We start from the raw sequence: 10,901 nt of genomic DNA, 5'->3' as shown, positions 1-10,901 counted from the left end.
CAAGCACACAAAATTTAAAAAATATTATGTAGCGCGTCTATTAGGGCATCTATATACGCGTCTATCTCTTTGAGGGCCGACTATTTGTGCGTCTACAGACGCATCTATAAACGCATCTATAAATGTGTCTATAAACGCATTTATGGATGCATCTGTCTGTTTTTAAAAATTTCTAGCAGAGCGTCTATTTATGCGTTTATATGCGTGTTTATAGGCACGTCTGTCTGCTATGTAGACGTGCCTTTAGACGTGGGTCTATAGATGCGCTAATAGAGTTGCAAATAGATGCGCCCGTAAGTTTTTTTTTTAGTTGAGTAGCTGCGTCTGTGTGCGCGTCTATAGGTGCTTTGTCTTGTTGTGCATCATTTTTGGCATGCCAGAGGCGAAGCCATAGCGTTTATTTTGGGTTCTCTTATTGCAAAAATTGTGCAAAGGCCTTTGAAAGATTCTATCATAGAAAGCTAACGGGAGAGGGCTTTAAGGGTTGTCATAATCTAAGGGTTTGGTGTGAAGAGAGGGTTGTCACATCTCAGTGCCTTTGGAAGGCCTAGTGAAAATTTCACCTTATTTTTGACATGCCAAAGGCAAATACCTAAGCATTTGTTTTGCCTTTCTCTATGTATGGGTGAGGTTGCGCCATCTCCTTTGGAGTGTAATCTAAGGGGCCTTTGGAGTGTAAGTGTGTAATCTAAGGGTGAGGTTGTCCTTTCGCCTTTGGAAGTGCTAGTGAAATTTCCACAGCCTTTCCCTATGTATGGGTGAGGTTGTCCCATCCCCTTTGGAGTGTAATCTAAGGGGCTTAGCACATGGGAAGAAATAGGATGGGAATAGGAAAAGGTGGTCCCAAGTGGTCCCATGTATATTTCTATCCTATTCCCATCCCACCATGTGCTAACAAAAAAAGAACTAGGGATGGGTTTAGGAGGAAGAGGACACATGGCATCATTTCATGTGTTTAAGAGGTGGGGACCTTGTGGGGACAAGGACACATGTCATCTTTCCATGTTTTTGAATCCCTAAAGAAGGGGAACCCATTCTGGCTGCGAGGGTCTAGAGGCCATGGTCCAGGATGGGAGAAAAAGTGGCTACTCCCATTCTAAATCCATCCTAGACCACTTGGTGTAGGATGAGAGTAATGATGACAAAAATATTCCCATCCTAAACCCATGCTAGCCCCATCCATGTGCTAAGGCCCTAAGGGTGAGGTTGAGCCCCTACACCTTTGGCAAGTGCTAGTGAAATTTCCACATCCATGAAGAGCAACAACGGGGCTTTGAAATCAAACGCAAAGAGCCAGATAAGTAAGCGAGTCTAGCATATAGCCTATAATTTGAGAGAGTACATGATGCGACTGTCGCCAATAATTTAAGCGACTAAAGTGTACGTAGCCACTGGCCAACTGTAAAACGCGGACGGTCATTTTCTTACACAGAACTGATGTGGAATTCGTGTAGCAACATTATTGTCCTCTCATCGTTTCAACCTTTCCAGGTTTCTTTCAACTTGGAAATTGGCTTCTGCGATCAATCAAAGCCATGTATCTTACTACGTTTCGTGCATATATATTTTGCCCTATGTTCATCAAACCATTTTGCATGCTAGAAGCCAACCTTAATTCCTCCTTCGCTGAGTTTTCGTTAATTACTCCTCCGCGCCTGCAAAGTCGAAATCTCTTTTGTTATGTATGGTTAGTCTTCTCTATTTCTCTATTTATTTCGTTAGCATCATGTTTGCGCCGCTATTCACCAATTGAATATACGTTTCAATGTTGTCTGGTAATTTTCAGGGGTCTCGCCCCTTTCCTTGCATTACGTAATCAAACCGAATCCAAATTCTCCTTCGTGAGCAGGATAGCAGCATAACTGATTCTTCTAACCTTCGGGATCTCGTTTTCTCTTGGCAGGTTTCTTGTGAGTGTTATCTCACGATGGTAAACGTGACCGATGCTCGACAACGTCGTAAAGGTTCTAACCAGCCATCTTCCAGCTGTAGTTACGACATTGTAGCGAATGGGGCAGGTGGCAATTCAAAGTTCAGCGGAAAACAAGGGTTGCACTCACGAATAATAAACGATCTGCAAAAGCGCCAGGAGAAGGTTAAGTACTGGGAAGAGTGCAAAGGGACTCTTAAAAAATACATAGATTAAATAAAGGCTCTGGACGAGCTGCAAAGTGGAGAACCTAGCATTAAAGATTCATGCAGCTCAGCCTCTCAACGGGTCCTTCACAAAGCTCCCAAGAATTCAGTGGAAGGGAAGTTAGACAACTATACTTGGCGCAAAATCGAAAGAGCTTCTAAATGTGCAGTTGGGCTTCTGTCTTTAGGTCTCCTGGATGGCGTGATGGGGCAAGAATCTTTTGGAACCCTTGGATCAAATGTGAGCTTCTTGGAGAGTGGGTTAACAACGCTCGGGGTTTTATCTGCTGCTGTCACGGTACTAGCGAGGGCGGATTTGGCATTCGAGAGCTTGCTCAGGGATGGCCAATACTGTCTCGTACCCACTAATCACCGTTTGAAACGAAACGGGAGAGGCTTTCTGAACAACGCTGGTGATGACGGTGGGGACTCGGATGTACTATTGATAACCAACATCAGATCGATTGTGGCCTTGACTTTACTAACCACGCGACTAGATCAGGGTTGCGGTGCGACTGTCTCCATTGGGAGGTGGATGCATGCATTCAGCGCCACTATGTCAGCTACCCCGGCTTGCTATTGTGTGGTGGTCAGCTGCGAGGCCTCGTGTGCTGCCTTGTTAGTTGAAAAGTGGGGCGAGGCTGTAATCCGAGTCGCAGAGACAACTGTGTTGCTCTATTGTCAAAACTGTTGGGTAAATGATGAACACTGGCATTGTTCTCCAGACGGAAGGCTCAAGGTATCGGAAGACATCCAAAGAGCAAGGGGCAACTCGTTGGACAGTCCCACCATTATTAACGCCATATGTAGCTTGCCAGATTGGGCTTCTGCCACGGTGGTAGTTTCACTAAATGATTCAGTGGATTCTAGCCTCGCCAAGATGATGAGAGATGAATTCACAACAAGGGACGAGGCATCTAGAAATAAGATACCAGATGCAGTTCTTGGACTGTACGAAATTGGCGTGGACAGGGACCATACTACAGACAGCAACTGGACAACAAGCAAATGGAGATGCTTTCTTTTACATATTTTAGAAATCATGGTGATGGTCTTACTAACATTGATCTTTACAATCGATCCGTTTACAACAAGCTTGGCAGCTCGGAGAGTGGTGGTTTCATATGTAGCGTCGGAGTCGGGAACACGGCCATATGCGGGGCACTTCGTGGACAAGTTAAGGGTGTGGAGATCAAGACAGAGTATTGTGCACAGTTATGTGTTGAACACACCGGAGCTAGTAAATCTTTCATACGTGGTAGTGATGGCAGTGAACATACTTGTGTGGATTATTGTGACAAGCTTGTGGCTAGGCAGAGTTAGTGGGCTGATCAAACCCATATTGTATCACTCAGGCTTATATGTGAAAGCAGGGGGAAGCCCTCTAGCCTGGACGCTGGCAAGCGTAGGTCAAGCGTATGCATGTGTGGCTGAGGCATGGATGCGAGATAATGAGATTATAGTAACATCGATAGTGAGGCGAATCTATTGTGTGTTCCCTCGTTGGGAGGTGTGTACGAGTGCAGTAGTGGTGGTAGGGGGGGTGGTGCCAAGGGTGCTGGAGGCGAGAGAGGGGATTGCATCTCTGGCGTGGGTTGCTAGCTTGTGGGGAAGTGCAGTGGCTACTTGGTTCCTGAGTGTGTACCGATCAGAACGCCACTATTTCAACTCTCTCCAGCCCTCTACCGGCTACACCCTCTATTATTCATCTGCTTTCATTAAGCTCGCTGCCCTAACAGCCGGCAGTGGTGCTTGGCACTAACTCTGCGCACATCTAGTACTGCACTACAAAGTATCCAGTGCTTTGATCACGGCTACACACACTACCAGCAAAGGAAATCAGAGTATGCTTTTCTTTTACATTTGGAAGGATTGCTTTACAGCTTGGATCAATCCAACATCAAGAACTACAATTGTACACGTGGCTTCATGAAGGCTCAAAAAGGGAGGGAAACTTCCCTTTAGGCTGCCTACAGCAAAAATAATCGAATTAATTAGTTAGGAAATCAGAGTGAGCTTTTCTTTTACATTTAAAATCAATGCAACATCAAGAACTTACAATTGCACACGCGGCTTCATGAAGGCTCAAAAGGGAAAACTTTCCTTTAGGTTGCCTATAGCAAAAAAATTGAATTTATTAGTTGGGCCCTCTTTGAAGTCCTGGCCCCATTGATGTAAGGTAAGCTAAGTTTGCTTTTCAGTGTGCAATTAACATAAGGTGGTAAATTAACGAGGGCGATAGCACTTCGATAGCAATTCACATTGATTGCCTTACCTCCCTGTGAAAGCTCCCTCACCATTTCCCTCCCCCTCTCTCCCTCAACCCCTTGCAAGTCTCGTTTGATTTTGTAGCCTTTTCGGTGTTGTATTGATTGCCAGTGTGCATCTCTACGAGACTCGTTTTATTGGATCAGACTAGGCTTTGTTAGTCATCCCTCATCCTTAAACTATCATGTAACAAGGTTTCCTCCTAGGTCATCCTTTCCCTCACTACTATCGAGGGACTCTTGTCCTCTTGGGGGGGGGGGGGGGGGTCGCTTGATAATATATGTGACTATCACGTGAGTTCAACATAAGGGCATAATTAATTTAAAATTTTCTCACATTTTCACAGTCAGAAGGGTGTTGTAAAAAGGATGTTGGGAAAAACATTATAGATTGAATAAAAAAGGGTGCATTTTATTAATGAAAAAATCACAGATAAAGGGTTTTATAAATAGGCCTTGAGCGAACGAGATATATAGGGTTTTTACATAGTGATCCACTTGAGCTTGGCCTTTGGTGTGGTGTCAATAGTTGATATCGAACAATCAGTCTCTTCGGCTAGGGTAGGTGAAAAGGTGGATGTGATCATTATTTTTCTCTCTCCCTAGGAGCTTTAATGTTTGCATGCTTGTTAAAGCAAACAAACAAAGGAGATTCTTTGATGAGTATGAAAAAATGGCAATGGGTGTGCTATTGTAAAAGGAAGGTATGAATTTGTTATGAGGAGCTCTTCTTCTAAAGCTAAGCCCTCTCTCTCTCGTTTTCTCTCATTTTCTTACCTACTTGCTCCCTCTAGGTTCTTTTACTTTTCATATTGCTGATGCCATTTTCTAGGTCTAGATGTTGGCTAGCTTCTTATGAAGTTTTTGGATCCTAATCAGTAACACGTAGTGCCATTTGTCATTACAGCGCTTCAACATTACCATAGTCTCTATGCTTGCCCATTGTGGAAGATCAACAAGCAAAGTTGGTAGGTTGGTTCAAGTGCCCAAATTGACCTTCGGAGCTACTGAAGTGCAAGGCATTGTCGCACGCTAACGAATACTCCAACGTTACTCGGAATGCCGACAAAGTCATTTTGGTACATTGCCTGGCTGCTATCAATGCCTTTGGATCAAACATTCATGGTAGAGCATTGATGGCAATAGCTATGTCTTTGGCAGCAGAGAGGAGGATGTTAGCGTTGTTGCGGCTAAATTAATTTGGCCATGTTGGACTTGCCAAAATGCCCAAATTTGCACCGTGGTGGGTTTTAGGCTTTCTAGGCTCTTGGTGACATCTTAGACACTTTTCCCTTCTGCGTGACGGTGAAATTCCTTCAGGATTTGACAGAATTCAAAACTTACATTAAAATGATCAGTAATTTCAGTCATAAACATGGAGAATACACAACAATGCGATAGTGTAGAGAATGTGGATATATTTTATTAAAAAATATCGACCCTTCGGCCTTAGGTACAAGATAGTGCCTTCAAGGACAGGGGGTGATCTAAGTCCTAAGAGTGGGCTGCAAGAGAATCTAGGGCTTCAAGCTTGGGTCACTCCATAGCCGCTTCGCCATAGCTATGTCCTTGTCCATGACCGTGATGCGCTTTGTGTGGATGGCACACAAACTTGTTGGCATCCTTGAACGGAGCAGTGGTTGTGAAGAGAGTGGGAGAGAAGGAAGGAGTCTCACGTGCAGCTTTCTCACATACACAATTGCCAATTGGGGAATATACACAAAGGTGGAGGCTGAAAATAGTTTTTCTCTTCTTAGTTGTGTAAGCCAAAAGAACTCTAAGTACAAAAGAATAGGTGAACCCTATATGTGGGTCTCAAACAAAACTCAGCTAACTAAGGTGGCATACTAAGTGAGCCACTAACTAGAGTACATAAAGATAGCTCTCATCCAACTATTATTCATGGGCAGTGTACCAAACGCATCTACAGCTGACAAGTCGGTGACATAAATGCACAATGGTCACCTTGGCATATCACAAGTGGAGCTCGATATCTCAACACTCCCCCTCAAGCTCAATCCCAATTCCTGCACACCAAGTAGGTCTCTGAACTTGCGCAGCTCCTCTGCACCCAATGCCTTTGTGAATATGTCAGCTACCTGATCCTCTGTGCTGACATAAACTAGATCAATAAAACCTACTAGAACCTTCTCCCGCACATAGTGATAATGCACCTCAATGTGCTTTGTTCTAGCATGATAGACTGGGTTATTTTCCAAGTGTATACTACTCATGTTGTCACAATAAATGAAAACTGGCCCATCTATAGACTGATGCATATCATAAAGTAGCTTGTGCAACCAAGCTATCTCACATGCAACCATTGCTGCACCCTTGTACTCAGCCTCTATGCTTGACAAGGCAACTGTAGGCTATTTCTTGCTGCTCCAAGTGATTGCAGCACTCCCAAAAGGGAATATATATCCACTTTTAGATCGTCTATTAGAAATACTACTAGCCCAATCAGCATCCTTGGGGGGGTCACTATGTATAAACCATCTATATCACGTGCGTTCAAGGCCCATTTTTAAAATCACTTATTTGTAATTTTTTGAATGATAAAAATATACCCCTTTTCTATACAAATCTGTAAATTTTTTCCAAACTATTTTAAATAGTCCCTTATGTATATTTATTTCTGTAAATTTTAGAAATAAAAAATATCCTTCTGTTGAACTCACGTGATAGGGTTACATATGATGAGTGACCCCCCCGAGTCAGCATCAGTGTATCCATGCAACTGTATCTGAACCCCAGTCTCATAAAATAGTCCATACTGCAATGTGGACTTTACATACCTCAGTATGCGTCTAGCCGCATCCAAATGTAGTTTCCTTAGAGCTTGCATAAACTGACTTACCAACCCAATAGCATAGCTTAAATCTGGCGTGGGTCTTCCAGAAGCTCACCTGCATCTACGCTCAACTTCACATTTTGCTCCAAAGAAACTAAAATAGGCTTACAGCCTATCATCCCATATTTGGACAAATGTCCAATCCATACTGCCTCTGCAAGAGCCATATCCCACTTGTAGATCTAATCACCTCAATGCCCAAGAAGTAATGGAGCTCTCCCAAATCCTTCATCTCAAACTTTTGCTTCAATAGCATTTTCACATGAAGGATATCTTCATCACTATCACTTGTGATGATCAAATCATCAACATAAATGACAAGCAGCATAATGCCTTTCTCTGTTTTTCTCACATAAAGTGAGAAATCTACCTTGGAAATCTGAAAGCCAATAGTGACAAGATACTATCCTATCTTATCAGACCATGCTCTGGGTGCTTGCTTCAAGCCATACAAGGATTTCTTCAACCTGCAAACAAACTCAGGATGAAGAGCATGCACATAACCTGGTGGTTGCTCCATATAGACCTCTTCTTGTAAATCACCATGCAAGAAGGCATTCTTTACATCCATCCGATGTAAAGACCATCCCTTTGATGCAGCCATAGCAATGACTGCTCTTAGGGTTGCCATCCTTACAACCGGACTGAATGTTTCTTCATAATCAATGCCATATGTCTGTGCATACCCCTTGACAACTAATCTTGCCTTGTATCTATTCACAGAACCATCTGCATTGTGCTTCACGTTATAAACCCACTTGCAGCCAATTGCATTCTTGTCTTTAGGCAAAGGCACCAATTCCCATGTAGCATTTGCTTCCAAGGCATCCATTTCTTCATCCATGGCTTTCTCCCATTTTTCTTTTCCCATGGCTTGCTTAAAAGAAGTGGGTTCTAGTTCATGTATCACTTTGATCATATAGGCATAGTGAATGGCTGTAAATTCATCATATATCAGCATATCCATAGGATACCTAGCTCTGCTAGACCTGCGCAAAATAGGATAACTAGGATGTGCTCTCAAAACATCCCTTGTCTTCCTTACTCCAGGTGTAACAACAGAAGGAATACATAACTCATCATCAAGGCTCTGTTCTGAGCCACTGGGTTCACCATCCACATAAGAGTGACCTGCATTCACATCAACCATGGGCTGATCTACTTTCTCTTTTCCTTTTCGTGATACTTTCATACCACTATCTGCATTGCTTTGAGGAGATCCTCCTGATCTCAATCTGCCTGTCCATGGCAAAGCATGTGAACCACTGCTAAAGGACACTACAGGTCCACTAATATTTTGTGATTGCTGCTGTGAATTCTGTGCAGCATTACCATTTTGTGCATCTACATCATTGATCACATTTACTGGTTTATACCAGCTGCTCATCTCATAAAAAACATCTCTACTCACTATAAACTTATGAGTAGAAGGGTTACAACATCTATACCCTTTCTATTGCAGAGAATAACCAATAAAGATGCACTTCTCAGCTTTTGGATCCAACTTGGATCTCAACTCATCTGGCACATGAACATAGGCAATGCAACCAAAAACTTTCAAATGAGAAATATTTGGTTTCCTACTAGTATACCTCTCCTTTGGCATCATGCCATGTATTGCTGTAGTGGGAGTCATGTTCATTATGTAGACTACTGTAACAATTGCTTCAGCCCAATAATAATCTGGCAGGTCTTTTTCGTTAAGCATGGCATGAGATACCTCTCCAATATGCCTGTTTTTCCTTTCTACAAGTCCATTTTGTTGTGGGGTATGATTGCATAAATATTGTTGTTTTATGCCATGCTCTTGTTGGAACCTTGCAAACTCATTTGAGAGGTACTCTCCCCCTCCATCTAACCTTAGGCATTTTATTTGCAAGCCTGTTTCTTTTTCAACCATAGCTTCAAAAGCTTTGAAATGCCCAAACACTTCACTTTTCTTTTTCATAAAATACACCCAAAGTTTTTTGCTGTAGTCATCAATAAAAGTGACAAAATAATGATAGCCTCCAATAGATGTAGCTTTAGTAGTCCACACATCAGAGTGGATTAATTCCAATGGCCTCTTACTCTCTTAAACATGTCTAGGAAATGGTTTCCTTGCTGTTTTCCAAATTGACCGGCTTCACATACCTTGCGCATTTCTGCAACCTTGAACTTAGGCAATCCTGCAATAATATTTTGGGCCTGCATTAATTTAAGTCGCTGTACATTAACATGACCAATGTGTTCATGCCAGATATTAATATCTGCTACTACACCGATCCCATGTGCAAACATTGCTGCACTCAATTCAGGCATGTCCGCATCCAACGTAAACATCCTGCCCTTCTTCTTCCCTTTTGCTATCAAGCGACCTTTATTTTTCATATCCTCAACAAAGCATCCATGAGGATTAAATCTAACCTGCAAGCCTTGCTCAACCATTTGACCAACAGAAACCATGTCCTTGGTGATATTCGGGATGTGAAATACATCAGACGGGTATTTCTTTTTCCCATCCTGCATAGACAAAGGAATTTTACCAATCTGCAGAGAATAGGATGTAAAGTATCATCACTAGTCTCCACAAATCCTGGTCTTTCCATTTTCCTTGCATCCTGCATCCATTATGCATGACCTATCATGTGGTTGACACACCTGAGTCTCAGGGGGGTCACTATGTATAAACCCTCTATATCACGTGCATTCAAGGCCTATTTGTAAAATACCTTATCTGTCATTTTTCCATTAATAAAATGTACCCTTTTTCTATATAAATCTGTAAATTTTTTCCAAAATCCATTTAAAAACTCCCTTATGCAAGTAAATTTTTGTAAATTGTAGATATTAAAAATATCCTTTTGTTGAACTGACATGATAGGGTTACATATGATGACTGACCACCCCGAGACCTGAGTCAACATACCACACATCATTGCTTTCTTCTCCACTTGTCATAGAATCGGTCATGTGCTGCACCATAAACAGATGCTCATTTTTGTCATCACCCTATCCACTAGAGGATGCATAATTGCCTTGCTGCAATTTTCTAGTCATGATGTCATTCTGCTTTTTATAGCAATCTTTAACCATATGACTCATTTTACCACAGTAGTAGCATTCAACATTGTTGTTTGCAGTTTGGCCTCTTTGCCATCCACCACGACCCCTTTGGCTCCCCCTGCCTCTAAAGTTAGCACGTCCTCTTCCATAGGACTGGTTCTCTTGAATTTGCTGCATATTTTGATTTCTGCCATGGCCTTCAAATCGGCCTACTCTACCTCTGGCTCTACCTCTTCCAATTTTTTAGTAGAAGACAACTTCTTTTGAAGTTCCTCCTGAAGAAGATACCATTTCTCTGCTCTTCAGAAATTAGAAAAGCAATCAACTCCTCAAAATCAGGAAAATTCTCATGGACGACAATGGATGTCTGGAATTGTGCATAATCCTTTCCTAGACCATTCAAGGTCATAGAAACTAAATCATCATCTTCCACTGGCAACCCAATAGAAGCAAGTGCATCTACAATATTTTTCACCTTCATGTGGTAGTCATTGATGTTCATATTTTCTCTCTACATATTATGCAACTTCTGCTTGAGTTGCATTTTTTTGGCTTGCGTATTTGTGCTATACATTTTTGTCGAAGTATCCCACGCCTCC

General features: G+C 42.3%; 1 protein-coding gene across 1 annotated transcript; it reads left to right on the top strand.

The window, feature by feature from the left end:
• Positions 1–1,604: 1,604 nt before the first annotated feature.
• LOC147881372 (uncharacterized) lies at positions 1,605–3,994 on the top strand. Its single transcript, XM_087370159.1, has 2 exons — positions 1,605–1,687; positions 1,904–3,994. Exon 2 carries the CDS (start codon positions 2,342–2,344, stop codon positions 3,896–3,898), a length of 1,557 nt encoding a protein of 518 aa, XP_087226285.1. The 5' UTR covers positions 1,605–1,687; positions 1,904–2,341; the 3' UTR covers positions 3,899–3,994.
• The last annotated feature ends 6,907 nt before the right edge of the window (positions 3,995–10,901 follow it).

The sequence above is a fragment of the Dipteris shenzhenensis genome, chromosome 31, assembly GCF_047967505.1.
Source record: "Dipteris shenzhenensis isolate YYH24624 ecotype China chromosome 31, Dip_SZ_1.0, whole genome shotgun sequence".
Lineage (NCBI taxonomy): Eukaryota > Viridiplantae > Streptophyta > Polypodiopsida > Gleicheniales > Dipteridaceae > Dipteris > Dipteris shenzhenensis.
This window is presented reverse-complemented; position numbering and strand designations above follow the sequence as displayed.

Bases quoted from the DNA above. Each gene is read 5' to 3' on its own strand.
- LOC147881372 (XM_087370159.1), top strand. From the start codon at position 2,342: ATGGGGCAAGAATCTTTTGGAACCCTTGGATCAAATGTGAGCTTCTTG.